A 15,000-nucleotide genomic window follows, 5' to 3' on the forward strand; every position below is an offset into this window, starting at 1 on the left:
TTCAGGTGCTTCAGGTGCTTCATGTGCTTCAGGTGCTTCAGGTGCTTCATGTGCTTCAGGTGCTTCAGGTGCTTCATGTGCTTCAGGTGCTTCATGTGCTTCAGGTGCTTCAGGTGCTTCAGGTGCTTCAGGTGCTTCATGTGCTTCAGGTGCTTCAGGTGCTTCATGTGCTTCAGGTGCTTCAGGTGCTTCATGTGCTTCAGGTGCTGCATGTGCTGCATGTGCTGCAGGTGCTTCATGTGCTGCATGTGCTTCATGTGCTTCAGGTGCTTCATGTGCTGCATGTGCTTCATGTGCTGCAGGTGCTTCATGTGCTTCAGGTGCTGCAGGTGCTTCATGTGCTTCAGGTGCTTCAGGTGCTTCAGGTGCTTCATGTGCTTCAGGTGCTTCAGGTGCTTCATGTGCTTCAGGTGCTTCAGGTGCTTCAGGTGCTTCATGTGCTGCATGTGCTTCATGTGCTTCAGGTGCTGCAGGTGCTTCATGTGCTTCAGGTGCTTCAGGTGCTTCAGGTGCTTCATGTGCTTCAGGTGCTTCAGGTGCTTCATGTGCTTCAGGTGCTTCAGGTGCTTCATGTGCTTCATGTGCTTCAGGTGCTTCAGGTGCTTCAGGTGCTTCATGTGCTTCAGGTGCTTCAGGTGCTTCATGTGCTTCAGGTGCTTCATGTGCTTCATGTGCTTCAGGTGCTTCATGTGCTTCAGGTGCTGCAGGTGCTTCATGTGCTTCAGGTGCTTCATGTGCTGCATGTGCTTCATGTGCTTCATGTGCTTCAGGTGCTTCATGTGCTTCAGGTGCTTCATGTGCTTCAGGTGCTTCAGGTGCTTCAGGTGCTTCAGGTGCTTCAGGTGCTTCAGGTGCTTCATGTGCTTCAGGTGCTTCATGTGCTTCAGGTGCTGCAGGTGCTTCATGTGCTTCAGGTGCTTCATGTGCTGCATGTGCTTCATGTGCTTCATGTGCTTCAGGTGCTTCATGTGCTTCAGGTGCTTCATGTGCTTCAGGTGCTTCAGGTGCTTCAGGTGCTTCAGGTGCTTCAGGTGCTTCATGTGCTTCAGGTGCTTCAGGTGCTTCAGGTGCTTCTCATTCGGGATCCGGACGATTATTCATAGCAATTCTGTGACATTTTTGTAAATTCCTGCAGAGGAAATCCTGTTGCTTTGTGTCAAAAGATGCAAAGATATAGAGAGAGAAATGAGAGAGGACGTCTCTGGTGTCAACCTGTCAATCACAGTAAGCCCCGCCCTTAAGCGTCCCCTGCTTTATGGTCTGTTTAACTCCATCATTTACTAAATGAACATCATGCTGTATTGAAGAAGACTTGAAACTAGAGATTGAGACATAAACTCATGTTTACAATGTTTACTGAGGGAATACATTTAAAGTAGAGAAGTAGAACAGCGATATCGCTCTCTCGCGCCGATGCTAAGCTAAGGTGACCGGATGCTAGCCGGAGAGAGGGGCGTCAGCAAGAAAGTGAATAAGTGTATTTCTCAAAATGTCAGAAAGGTCCAGAAAGACAAATGCTATAAATGACAAACTGGACAGGTGAGGTGACATGAACACCTGTTAATGGTGTTGAAATGTCTCATTCCAATAGATTGCTGCAGGAATGAGCCCTAAAATCCAGATATGAGTCAGCACTTCCTTGTCTCAAAGTCAATGTTTATTTTGAATATGTTTTTTGGTAAGATGCATAAAATGAGATATTACCACACGCTTTAGATATCGTAATACTTTGCACTAAGACAAATGAGTATATTCATGTGTTTTGTCACTTCTAAGGACAAAATAAATGTTGCATATGAATATACCGTGCAAAATCATTTCCACAGAGACGCACGTTTGGTTGAGTTTTCCTTATTTCAGACCAAACGCAGCCTCTGCCCTTTAAATGGTGTCTCTGGTTACACAATACTTTATATTAATTGTGTGCCTGTCTGCTGCTGTAATCCTGCACATTTCCCCACTGCAGGACTAATGAAGGAATATCTTCTCTTATCTCACAACACAGTCCACCCTCGTCTTCCTCTTCTGCACCTGCTGCTTCATCCGAGTGCGATGTCATAACTTCCCGGGGTCGGGCCGTAAAAAGACTCCATGCAGCACTCGTGGCTTTTGCCTTAATGAGTCGGGAGTTATTTCTTCCACCTGGTAACGCTCCAATTATTTTTTAAATCCATATTTATGTGTGGAGATCAGGTTCAGCAGCCTGATTGAGCCGCTAGTGACTTCAGGGAGAAGCCCAGTGTGGAAAATGAAACTATTTCAGAAACTCAGCATTGGTTTGGTGTCCAACATTCTGGTTGCAACGCTCCGTCTACCTTGTCTGAGTCTTCACTTCAGAATGTGTGACCTGACGCTGTCGCACTCGACCTCGTTTGGCCCGCAGGACTCAGCGGAGGTCCAAAAATATCTCAGAGAAAAGAGGTGTAAAACCCGGCAGGAAGAGTGAGGAGAGGTGTGCAAAAACACACAGGCACACGCTGAACTCTGCCTCCATTCACACACACACACACACACACACACACACACACACACAGGGTTACCATTGTGTGTTTTGCTTTTCATCAGAGCACAATGCGGCTTTCAGAGACAAAAGGTCCTCTCTGCACTTCCAGAATAGAAACTGGTTTCAGAGCTTCAGAGTCAGGTTTCACCCTGAAGAGCTGAACGGCGAACGCTAAACAGACGACCTTGAAGAGGTCAAACCTGAACAAATACAGGTCAGCATCCTCCTCTCAACTCTGCAGAGCGCAGGTGGAGAGATGCGTCTGCAGGTCTCTCTGCACACTCCGCTGATGATGTCAGGGACTCACGCTGCATAATGAATGATGAGAATGAAGAGAAATGGTAATTCAGCCGGATTTATCACGCTACACCTTCAGGCCCGCTGCTCTCTTCTGAAGGGCGGCTTTGAAATCAGCCGAGAATCTACTTATTAAATAAATAAGAGGGAATCATGAGCGATCACAATTTAAAACGAGGTTTATTGTGTTAGTATTTAGAGAATGCAGAAATAAATGTATTCAATTGAATTAATTAAGTAGTCAATCAACAGGATAATAATTGGAACTACTTTGATAACTTATTAATCAACAGTTTTTAAGATATTCTTTTGCCTTTTGTGGTTATGAACAAAATGACGTTCTTCAAAAGTTCTTCACAATTTCCTGACGTTTTATTTTAGACCAAGAGATTAACTCAACAAAATAATCATCAGATGAATCCATGATGTAAATAATGAATCATGAAGTCGACTGAACCAAAAAGACTCCAATGAAACTCAACGCTGATAAACTAATAATTCATCGTCTGTTGTTTTTCAATGCGCTGCCCTAAATCTCTGTCTCTGAGACATTCCTCCTGAGCTGTGTGTGTGTGTGTGTGTGTGTGCGTGTGTGTGTTTGTGCATGTGTGTGTAGGTGTGTGTAGGTGTGAGCGTGTGTGTGTGTGTGTGTGTGATGGAGAGAGACAGGATGACAGATGCAGAGTATGAGGGTGAATGTGAAATCAGTCTGCGATGTGAAGTGAAGATACCTGCGGGCGGATCCTGCCCATCACACCGGCAAGCAAACTTACGACTGCAGGCAGTGTGTGTAGTGTGTGTGTAGTGTGTGTGTGTGTGTGTGTGTGTGTTTCACAGGGAAGTGTGTAAACAAACACTCGCAGGCAGACTGGATGTGACAGCGCCGAGCTGCTGCAGAAGTGTGATTGTGTCGTTGCCGGTGTGTCTCCGTGCCGGTAGTTTAAAAATAAAGATGCAATGTGTCTCGTACTGCGGCGCATTGTAAGCAACATTGTAAGCAACATTGTAAGCAACATTGTAAGCAACATTGTTGCTACATTGTAAGCAACATTGTTGCTACATTGTAGCCATTCAGGGAGTTCAGTTCAGCTCAACACAGACTGGGCCCACGTGTCCGCAAACAAGCTGCATTCCGAGGTCGGTGAGTGTTTGTTCAAGAGGTCTGACACTACTGCTCACTGAGGCACCACCCGGCTGAAGGGTGTGTGTGTGTGTGTGTGTGTGTGTGTGTGTGTGTGTGTGTGGTGTTGACAGGCCATCGCGGCCGAGTGTCAGGGAGCGGGAGACGAAGGCTCCTCCGGAGGGGCCGAGTCGTTGGCCGAGGTGAAAGGTCGTCCCGTGACGCATTTTTTAGCTTTCCGTCTCTCACTGAGGACGACACGCGGCGGCTGACAGCTGCAGACACACACCTGACCTCTGAACACACACCTGACCTCTGAACACACACCTGACCTCTGAAAGACAACCGAAGCTGCTTCTCCTTCTCTTTTGCATTTTCCACGAGGAGATGCAGTCTCACTGTGGATCCCTCTCAGCAGGGGGTCTAGTGGAGCAGCCATTAGTGTGTGTATCATCGCCCGTGCACTTCATTATTTACGGCTCATTCGGAAGAGAACCTGCAGTGAGAGTAAAAACCCTCCAAAGCCATCACACACACACACACACACACACACACACAGACATACACACACCCACACGCACACACACAGACATACACACACAGACACACTGATACAGACACACACACACAGACATACACACACAGACACACACACACCCACACGCACACACACAGACATACACACACAGACACACACATACACTCACACGCACACACACAGACATACACACACAGACACACACACACACACGCACACACACGCACAGACATACACACACACACACACACACACTCACACACACACACAGACATACACACACAGACACACTGATACAGACACACACAGAGACACGAATACACACAACACACGCACACAGACACTGATACCGACACAGACACACAAGCACAAACACACACAACACATGCAGAGACACACACATGCTCACACACACAGACACTGATACAGACACACACGCACAGACACACACATGCAGACACACACACAGACACACACACAGACTGATACCGACACACACACACAACACACACACACAAGCACAAACACACACAACACACGCACAGACACACACATGCAGACACACACACACAGACACACACACAGACTGATACCGACACACACACACAACACACACACAAGCACAAACACACACAACACACGCACAGACACACATATGCAGACACACACACAGACTGATACCGACACACACACAGAGACACAGACACACACACAGAGACACAGACACACACACAGACACACACACAGACACACACACAGACTGATACCGACACACACACGCTCACACACACACAGAGACACAGACACACACACAGACACACACACACCCACACGCACACACACAGACATACACACACAGACACACACATACACTCACACGCACACACACAGACATACACACACAGACACACACACACACACGCACACACACGCACAGACATACACACACACACACACACACACTCACACACACACACAGACATACACACACAGACACACTGATACAGACACACACAGAGACACGAATACACACAACACACGCACACAGACACTGATACCGACACAGACACACAAGCACAAACACACACAACACATGCAGAGACACACACATGCTCACACACACAGACACTGATACAGACACACACGCACAGACACACACATGCAGACACACACACAGACACACACACAGACTGATACCGACACACACACACAACACACACACACAAGCACAAACACACACAACACACGCACAGACACACACATGCAGACACACACACACAGACACACACACAGACTGATACCGACACACACACACAACACACACACAAGCACAAACACACACAACACACGCACAGACACACATATGCAGACACACACACAGACTGATACCGACACACACACAGAGACACAGACACACACACAGAGACACAGACACACACACAGACACACACACAGACACACACACAGACTGATACCGACACACACACGCTCACACACACACAGAGACACAGACACACACACAGACACACACACACATTCCAGATGGGTCCACTTCATATTAAAAGTGCGTCCCTCTGACTAAATACCAACCTCTTGCGCTGCAGTTACACTTTTAATCCAAACTTTGCGTCTGCAGGAACAGATGAGATGAGATGTAATTAACTGGTGGGGTAAATACACCATCAGGGTTTCATCACACTGACCTTCACACACTCCTCTCCGACACGACGGGGAAGCAGCGTCTATTACCACAACATGACTCATTTATTCTGTTAAATACTGTATTGTTGGCTGGCCTTGACCCGGAATGCTAAAACAAGCTTATGAACGAATGAATGACCACATCAGGCTGAGCCGTTCAGGAGAAGCACCGGATGGGAGACGTGTCTGAGGCTCATTAGTGGGATCTGAGCCCAACCTGCAGCTGTTTGATGAGTCCGCTGAGCGGGGGCAGCGGTGTGGAGCTCTCAGGTTACCATCTGCCTCACGGGGCCGCAACCCAAACTCCTGCTGGCTGCAGCCCAGAGGGAGGCGATGTCTCTCTCTCTCTCTCTCTCTGTACCTTTTTTTTAATGTACCTCGTGGCTCGTTCCTTATCCCGCCCACAAAAACACTCGCCTCCATCTTCAGCCAACCAGCCCTCCTCCTCCCTCTTCCTCTTTGATCTGCTCAGGAGAACTCGGCCTGCTTTATATTTCAAACTGCTTAACATTTCCATACGAGTCAAAGGATATTATTCTAAAATCCGTCCCACACACACAGAAAAACCCAGATGATTCACTCTGGGAGCCGAACAGCTTCGTCTCATCCTCTCATAAGTCTCACCAGCTTCCTCCCAGATGAGTGAAGGTGATTAGCAGCGTAAACACTTCTCATATAGTATTCATGTTCATTATGGGATGCGGCCCGGAGGAGCTAATGAGAGCGGGAGACAAAGGAACCGTGAGGACAGTGCGCACTTTAAACAGAGCGAGACATAATGAGCCGGCGCTGCTGCGAGAGCAGGAAGAAAACAAACAAACAAACAAACAAACAAACAAACAAACAAACAAACAACGCGTCAACAATCAACTCCCAGTGGGAATCTAGTGAGGAGGAACGATGGAGGCTCCACTATCTGACAGGGGATCACTGTGTGTGTGTGTGTGTCTGTGTGTGTGTGTGTGTGTGTGTGTCTGCGTGTGTGTGTGTTCGTGTGTGTCTGTGTGTGTGTGTCTGCATGTGTGTGTGTGTGTCTGCGTGTGTGTCTGCGTGTGTGTGTGTGTCTGCGTGTGTGTGTGTGTCTGTGTGTGTGTGTGTGTGTGTGTGTCTGCGTGTGTGTGTGTTCGTGTGTGTCTGTGTGTGTGTGTCTGCATGTGTGTGTGTGTGTCTGCGTGTGTGTGTGTGTGTGAGTGTGTGTGCCTGTGTGTGCGTGCGTGTGTGTCTATGTGTGTGTGTGTGTGTGTGTGTACGTGCGTGAGTGTGTCTGTGTGTGAGTGTGTGTGCGTGTACCTGTGTGTGCGTGTGTGTGTCTCTGTGTGTGAGTGTGTGTCTGTGTGTGTGTGTGCGTGCTTGAGTGTACTTGTGCGTGTGTGTGTGTGTGTGCGTGCGTGTGTACGTGTGTGTATCTGTGTGTGTGCGTGTGTGTGTGTCTCTATGCGTGTATGTGTGTGCCTGTGTGTGCGTGCGTGTGCGTGTCTGTGTGTGTGTTTGTGTGTCTCCACATCCAGAAGCATCTCATGGACTGTTTTGAATGAACGGGCAGCTGTGTAATTGCTGCCTGAACAGCTGGATCACCTTTCACTGACAGCTGCAGGTTAGACAGTGTGTGGGTGCGCGCGTGTGTGTGTGTGTGTGTGTGTGTGTGTGTGTGTGTGTGTGTGTGTGTGTGTGTGTGTTGTCTGTGTGCGTGTGCACGCGCATCCTCTCAGATATAAGATGTTCATGCAGCTCCAGGCGGTCCCCTCACTTTTACAGCACTTTTGTCATTAAAAACAAACACACACACAAAGTGAAATCCCTCCACTCCATTAAAATAATACCTCACAGCCTTCTCCTTCATTATGTGTAAAGTTAAATCTCCTCACCGTCTCTGCGGGGCGCCTGCAGCGCGGAGGCGTCTCTGATGGCGCGCGCCCACCTCTCCGCCTCCCGCAGGTTGGCCAGCGGGTCCTGGACCGGCGCGACCCGAAAGCGCTGCTCCACCCGCTGCCGGGCCACGCCGGCGCTCATCCAGCGCCTCCGGAACGGGTAGAAGTAGGCGGTGAAGTAGGCGCCCGCGTCCGCGCCGTCCGGCCCTCTGTGCGCGCGGCACCCGACGCAGTCCGTGAGGCTGAACGCCTCCTTCGCGCGGCCGGGCGCCGAGCAGATCCTCTGGACCGTCAGCGCGCGCTCCGTCAGGCTCACCGAGTACCGGACCCGGTCGTTGAGCGCGTCGGTGAACTCCCCGTACAGCACGCACACCACCCCGTTCCGCGGGCGGGACGGGTCCGGTTCAGAGTTCTCCATCCCGGGGCGGAGAGAGAGAGAGAGGATGGGGGATGCGGCGCGGCTGCAGACTCTGCTCTCCCGGCTTCAGCGCCGCGGTGGGACCCTCTGGGTGCAGCGACTCTCCCGGTTCAGAGTCTCTCCCTAGTGACCGAAGGAGGGAACAACATGTGACGGAGCAGCGGCGTCCACGAGGAGACCCGACCATAAAACCTTAACGTGACCTAGGCTCATTGACATATTGGCAATTATGTGGAGAACAATTCACCGAATAAGACTAAAATAAATTTAGCATTTCAAATTTGAACTTTGTTATCTTAAAAATACAGATGTATTCTATTTAAATGTCGTTGGATGTTCATTTGCAAGAAAATCCCCGCTCTTCATGTATGTGATGGAAGCTTAAATACATAAATTAAGTGTTCTCTGCATATTGAATATTCATTTGACAATGATCATGATGGGAATCTATCATTTCTGATAAAACATTCAGATTTTTTCAAATTAATTCTGGGCGTGAAAATATCATTCTTGAGCCAAAACGACCTCATCTTAGACGACGATGAAAACCAAATGTGTGGTTGAAAGCTCTGGAGAAAGGTCTATCTTGTAGAGTTGATTTTTAAATGTAATATAGTGCAACTGAAGACTTGTCTCATTTGTGAAATTAATCAATTTCACGCAAATCTTAAATTCCCATCAAATAATTTGTGTATTAAATATTTAGATGCACTGCCAAATGTGTCCCCCTAAATGTCTTCCGGGTTGAGATTTTAAACTTGTTGAATGTGATCCCAATTATCAGCCTCAGTCAAATCATCGGCTGTATTTCTGGATTTAGGTCACGTGGAGCAAAAAAAGAAAAAAACACATGTAATCTGAATTAATCTCATTAATTACATGTATTATGTTTTTATTTTTGACACATCTAACCTCATATTCATAACATTTCACATTAGTAAGGGCGGAATTATAAAATGTTTGTGATCTGCTGTGAGAAAAAACTGCTACTTCCGTTCTTGTAAACCCGTTTTTGCTGCATTTTTATGATAATAACAGTTTTTAAAATAATGAACATAATCTATATTATAAATAATTATATCACCTTATCGATTTATGGAATAGTAGCCTACTTTTCACAAGCAAATTGAACACAAGTTTAACTTTTAGCTCAACCCAGTCAGTATCACGTGGGCTGTGACGTCAACAAGGTATAAAACCGTGCTCACGCGAGACTTCCGTCCTCTCTCCGCTCTCTCTGCCTCCTGTGGGTCACGAGCAGCTCCAGCTCGCCAGACACGCAGCGAACACGCGTTAAGATGCATTCACGTCTAGTTGTGACGTTTTCTGCAGACGAGCCGCCGTGAACAGGTAATAATACCTTCTGAGTAGTGAACGAGACTTTAGGTGTGCGGAAGTGTGGAGCCGGTTAGCTTAAATGTGGGTTGTGCTAGCGGTTAGCTAGCTAACACGTGGAGGAAGACATGTTGGGCAAAAGGGTCCAGAATATGCATGATATCACGTGTCTGACTATTTTAATGTTTTCTTTACAGTATGCGGCCACTGCGGAATCATCCAACATGGTGGAATTCAACAAAATAAAAGGTAAAAGCTCACTTTGCATGTTTTTATTGTACTATAATTATTGTAAACGAGGGTTTATCGTGCGCCTATACTTTACTATAATAACAACACGATGCTCTGTCATTTGCACAAGACGGCAACCACTTTAATACTTGACACATACGAATACAACATTTCCGGTCTTCTTCTTCCGTTTCCCCTTCACAATAAAAGCCCCTGAAACATACACCAGAACACTGCTTCCTTTAGAGCCGTTTAAATGCTCAATATCATAGCTTATATTATTCCTGACCCTCTGCAGTTCACGTGATGATTCTGTTATCCCTGTCTGAAAACACATGTGGATGCAAATGGTATCTGATAGCTGCAGACCTGATGTGTGGAGTCGCATGTTTCTGTTGATGAACCTTCATTAACAAAATGTCTCCTTGCTCACAGGTCCGGTTCCTCTGACCCTCTGCACTGACCAGAGGCGTCCTGTGAGAAGGTGTGTACCACGCTGCTCTCTTTGATCACCTTACATGTTCAGTGAGGAAAATTGCTGCATAGGAAGTGCCGTCTGATGCGATAACTGACGTTATAAAGCTGTTCTGAGACATGAATTGAACTGTTTGCTAGTGTTATTTATAAGTTTAACACTTAAATAATCTGAATGTATAATGTCTCCCCTTCAGGATTAAGGATCTGCTACACATGGCTGTATGAGAGGACACATGGAGACTGATAAAAGCTGATCAGGTATTTGTGACGACAATGAAGCCTGATTAACGTCAAGCCAGTGATGATAAAAGTTATCTCGGGCTCAATTTTGGCATATTGGAAAATATGTGGAGAAAAAAAAAATAGCCACATAAATCCATACAATTGCCATGGCTTTTGAAGTTATCTTAAAATCCAGATTTATTTGACTCTTAAATGTCATTGGCTATTTATATGCCAAATGTGTCCCCTGAACGGCATGTAATTGGAATTTATCTTGTATGTTTTTCTTCTTTTGAACACATCTGACCTCGTATTCAAACATTTTGCATTAGTACAGTATTTATTATTCCTGACTGCAGTTCACGTGATGATCCTGTTATCCCTGTCTGAAAAACAATGTGGATGCAAATGGTATCTGATAGCTGCAGACCTGATGTGTGGAGTCACATGTTGATGAACCTTCATTAACAAATTGTCTCCTTGCTCACAGGTCCGGTTCCTCTGACCAGAGGCGTCCTATGAGAAGGTGTGTACCACGCTGCTCTCTTTGATCACCTTTCATGTTCAGTGAGGAAAATTGCTGCATAGGAAGTGCCGTCTGATGCGATAACTGACGTTATAAAGCTGTTCTGAGACATGTTTAACTATTTGCTTGTGTTATTAATAAATTTAACACTTAAATAATCTAGCTGTATAATTTCTCCCCTACAGGACGTAGGATCTGCTACACATGGCTGTATGAGAGGACACATGGAGACTGATAAAAGCTGACCAGGTAAATGTCAAGCCAGTGACTTATAAAGTTATCCTGACTCTTTTGTCATATTGGCAATTATGTGGAGGAAAAAAATCACCACATAAATCCATGGCTTTTGAAATTTATCTTAAAATCCTTATTTATTTGACTCTTAAATGTCATTGGCTATTTATTATCAAGATAATCACCGCTCTTCATGTATGTGATGGAAGCTTAAATAAAGTGTTCTCTGCATAGATTGAATTCATTTGACAAATCATGATGGGAATCTATAATTTCTGATAAAACATTCAGATTTTTCTAAATTAATTCTGGGTGTGAAATATCATTGAGCCAAAACTACCACATCTTTGACGATGAAAACCAAATGTGTGGTTGAAAGCTGTATTATCTTGTATCCAGAGTTAATTTATAAATGTAGTGCAACTGAAGACTTGTCTTATTTCCATCAAATAATTTGTATAAAATATTTAGATGCACTGCCAAATGTCCTCCAGGTAGATTTTCAAATTGTTGAATGTGATCCCAATTATCAGCCTCAGTCTTACCTGCTGTAATTACTGGTTTTAAGCAACATGAAGTCACATGGAGCTATAAAAAACAAATGGCATGTAATCCAAATTCATCTCTACTTATGTGTTTGTTTGTTTTAACACATCTGACTTCATATCGTATTAGTACATTATTATTCCTGATTGCAGTTCACGTGATGATTCTGTTATCCCTGTCTGAAAACACATGTGGATGCAAATGGTATCTGATAGCTGCAGACCTGATGTGTGGAGTCACATGTTCCTGCTGATGAACCTTCATTAACAAAATGTCTCCTTGCTCACAGGTCCGGTTCCTCTGACCCTCTGCACTGACCAGAGGCGTCCTGTGAGAAGGTGTGTACCACGCTGCTCTCTATGATCACCTTACATGTTCAGTGAGGAAAATTGCTGCATAGGAAGTGCCGTCTGATGCGATAACTGACGTTATAAAGCTGTTCTGAGACATGAATTTAACTATTTGCATGTGTTATTTATAAGAAACACTTCAATAATGTAGCTTTATAATGTTTCCCCTACAGGACGTAAGGATCTGCTACACATGACTACCAGAGGACACATGGAGACTGAGAAGTTGATCAGGTAAATGTGACGACCCTGAAGCTCGATTAACGTCAAGCCAGTGATGATAAAAGTTATCCCTGTCTGAATTTAAGTGATGAGTCATGGTAATCTGAGGCTTGACTGCAGATGCAGTATTTATTTTAGTAACTATTTATGTTGCATGTTTTAAAAGTGTTAACCTCCCCTTTTCCTAATTTGCAGATGAAATCAACGGAGGTGGACAAACAGCTGGAATGATCCAGAACTCTGCTGCTGCAGTATAAAGAGAAACGTGTTTATTAAAAGTGTGTATTACACATACAAAATGTCTGCTTACTGATGGACCGAAATGCATTTCTAAATAAAAACCCATTGCAAGTAAAAGTGTCTCTGACTTCTGTACATTTTAAGACGCGTCCTCCCACTGGGAACACCAGCATGTCAGTCTGTGTTGAAAGGTGATCGGTACGGTTTCTTCTTCAAGCTCTCCAAGAAGATCTGTTCATCTTGAAGGTATTCTCGGTCCTGTGGGGAAGAAAAGACACTTTACCATTGAGGCATACAGCCAACTAAATGTAATTTGGGGTCTGACTTGTCACCATATCAGTGCATGAAGACGGAGAAGAAGATAAAACGTGGCAAAGTGTATTTAGTCATAAAGCAACAGCTTTAAAAAAAAAAACTTGTGACATCTGAAATGGCTTCAGCTGTTCACTTAAGTGAGGCTGTAAGAGCTCAAAACGTCCAGTTTTGTCAGGAAGTTGTCAGAACACATTTCAATAACATTTGTTTGCATAAAACTAATAGCTTTCATGTGTTTGTTCCATCTTGAATTCTTAATGTTCAAGTGCAAACTCCATGTTTAAGGTCCCATGAACTTTGTTTTTCCCAGAGGCAAAGTCTACACTACACTGCAGAACCGGGCCTTGACGGCGTGTGCCAGGATCTCCTCTCCTCTCAGCATGAGGCGTCTCTTCTGGTTTACCTTCTCTGCCGTGTACTTCCACAGCGCCAGACTGGCCTGAAGCGCCACGGCCTGAGAGCTGAACGACGAGGCCGCAGGGGGAAGGTTCAGGGTCGACGTCAGCTCAGGATTTGGCAACGCTGAACCTGCATCCGGATAACAGAACCATGTTATGTACTTCATTTCCATGAGCCGCTACTCTTTGTTTGACAATAACAGAACGTCCCTCACCGGGCGAGGAGCTCGTAAACGTCTGTGGAGCGCTTTGTCTCAGCCTCTCCGTGTCCTTCTGCAGGAGAGTCCACCTCATCCGCTCCTGTAATAAGACGCGTTAACACTGTCGTGAGCTGTGATCTGAAGAGCATCCCACAACGCACCTGGAGGATCCGCTGCTCTTGCTGCCTCAGCCGCTCCGTCTGCACGTGGATGTTCCCGAGCCTCGCCTCGTGCTCGGCCTCCAGCCGCTTGGCCTCCCGCAGCGCTCGCTCTCCCTCCGCATGCTTCTGTGCGGCGAGCTGCGAAAGAGCACAAGGTCAGACGTCGGCTCTGGCGCCACATCGAGGCGCAGGAGGGTCCACGCGGCGTGACGCTACCTCGCTGAAGGCCTCCACCTCGTGGACTCGCGTCTTCAGCCTCAAGGCCGTGCTGCTGATTCTCTCCTTCTCTCTGTCCAGTTCCTCTCTCAGTCGCTCCAGAGTCTCTCTCTCTTGTGCTGCGGCCATCTCCTTCTGCTTCAGCTCTGCGCTGTGGAGCTTCAAGTCGGCTTGTTCCTACAACAGAAACAGACATACTTGATGTATTTGTAGCAATGCACTTTTTTGACTGCTGTCTTTATTGTCTTTTTTATATTTATCTTGTTTACTGTATGTTGTGTGTGTATTAGTACGAAGAGCAAAGTGAAACCGGAATCAAATTCCATGTATGTGCAAACTTACATGGCCATTAAAGCTGATTCTGATTCATACAATGCTTTTCCATGACTTTAAACCCAACTTCCATGAGCAAACATTTAGTGAAATCTGGGTGTAAACATGAAAAAGTGAGTAAAAGTAGTATTTAAACTAACAATGAGAATACAGAGGATACAGTAAACCTTAAATGCCACAAATGAATGAGGGAATAAACATTTATATAGATGCCTGTGTGTATGCCTGCTAATATTTGCATATTAATTATTTCAAACTCAGCGTAGATGAACGTCATGAACACATGAATATAACACATTTGCATGACTTTTACTAAACTTTGGGGATTTTATTTTTTTCAAGGACTTTTGCAGGCCTGGAAATAACCGTTTTAAAACTCCAGGACTTTTCCAGATATTCCATGACCGTAAGAACCCTGATTCATAGCCATGTTTTTGGGTATTCTTAATTCTAATTTTACCTTATGTTTATTGTAATTCTGTGTGTAAGGAGGACCTAGCAAAATAACCTTTTCATTGTACGGAGGAACAGTCTGTTATCAAGTCAAGT

The 15,000-nt window shown here is 45.6% G+C and overlaps 2 protein-coding genes and 1 long non-coding RNA gene across 5 annotated transcripts in view; 1 reads left to right on the forward strand and 2 right to left on the reverse strand.

Moving 5' to 3' along the window:
* Window positions 1-8,445, reverse strand: part of sphk1 (sphingosine kinase 1) — a gene marked incomplete at both ends in the record, with an annotated part of 15,179 nt that extends 6,734 nt beyond the window's left edge. The window contains one exon of the mRNA XM_079233720.1: window positions 8,025-8,445. Within this exon, the coding sequence (XP_079089846.1) occupies window positions 8,025-8,445 (421 nt within the window). The remainder of the gene's footprint in view (window positions 1-8,024) is intronic.
* A 1,236-nt stretch (window positions 8,446-9,681) lies between these two features.
* LOC306750063 lies at window positions 9,682-12,924 on the forward strand. Its single transcript, XR_013771191.1, has 9 exons — window positions 9,682-9,795; window positions 9,978-10,029; window positions 10,447-10,495; window positions 10,683-10,746; window positions 11,201-11,236; window positions 11,422-11,485; window positions 12,306-12,354; window positions 12,540-12,600; window positions 12,784-12,924. It is a non-coding gene; the product is annotated as an uncharacterized lncRNA (long non-coding RNA).
* Window positions 12,925-12,949: 25 nt separating this feature from the next.
* fbf1 (Fas binding factor 1) overlaps window positions 12,950-15,000 on the reverse strand; it is a 12,641-nt gene continuing 10,590 nt past the window's right edge. For 2 of the 3 annotated variants that reach the window (XM_079233452.1, XM_079233451.1), the window contains exons 27-31: window positions 14,119-14,295; window positions 13,903-14,040; window positions 13,757-13,841; window positions 13,547-13,671; window positions 12,950-13,086 (exon numbers count right to left, since the gene is read on the reverse strand). In XM_079233452.1, the coding sequence (XP_079089578.1) occupies window positions 13,003-13,086; window positions 13,547-13,671; window positions 13,757-13,841; window positions 13,903-14,040; window positions 14,119-14,295 (609 nt within the window). In that variant the 3' untranslated portion in view covers window positions 12,950-13,002. Of the gene's footprint in view, window positions 13,087-13,546; window positions 13,672-13,756; window positions 13,842-13,895; window positions 14,041-14,118; window positions 14,296-15,000 lie in introns of those variants that run through there. The other variant, XM_079233453.1, reaches the window with a different exon arrangement.

This window comes from Taurulus bubalis, assembly GCF_910589615.1.
Source record: "Taurulus bubalis genome assembly, chromosome: 17".
Lineage (NCBI taxonomy): Eukaryota > Metazoa > Chordata > Actinopteri > Perciformes > Cottidae > Taurulus > Taurulus bubalis.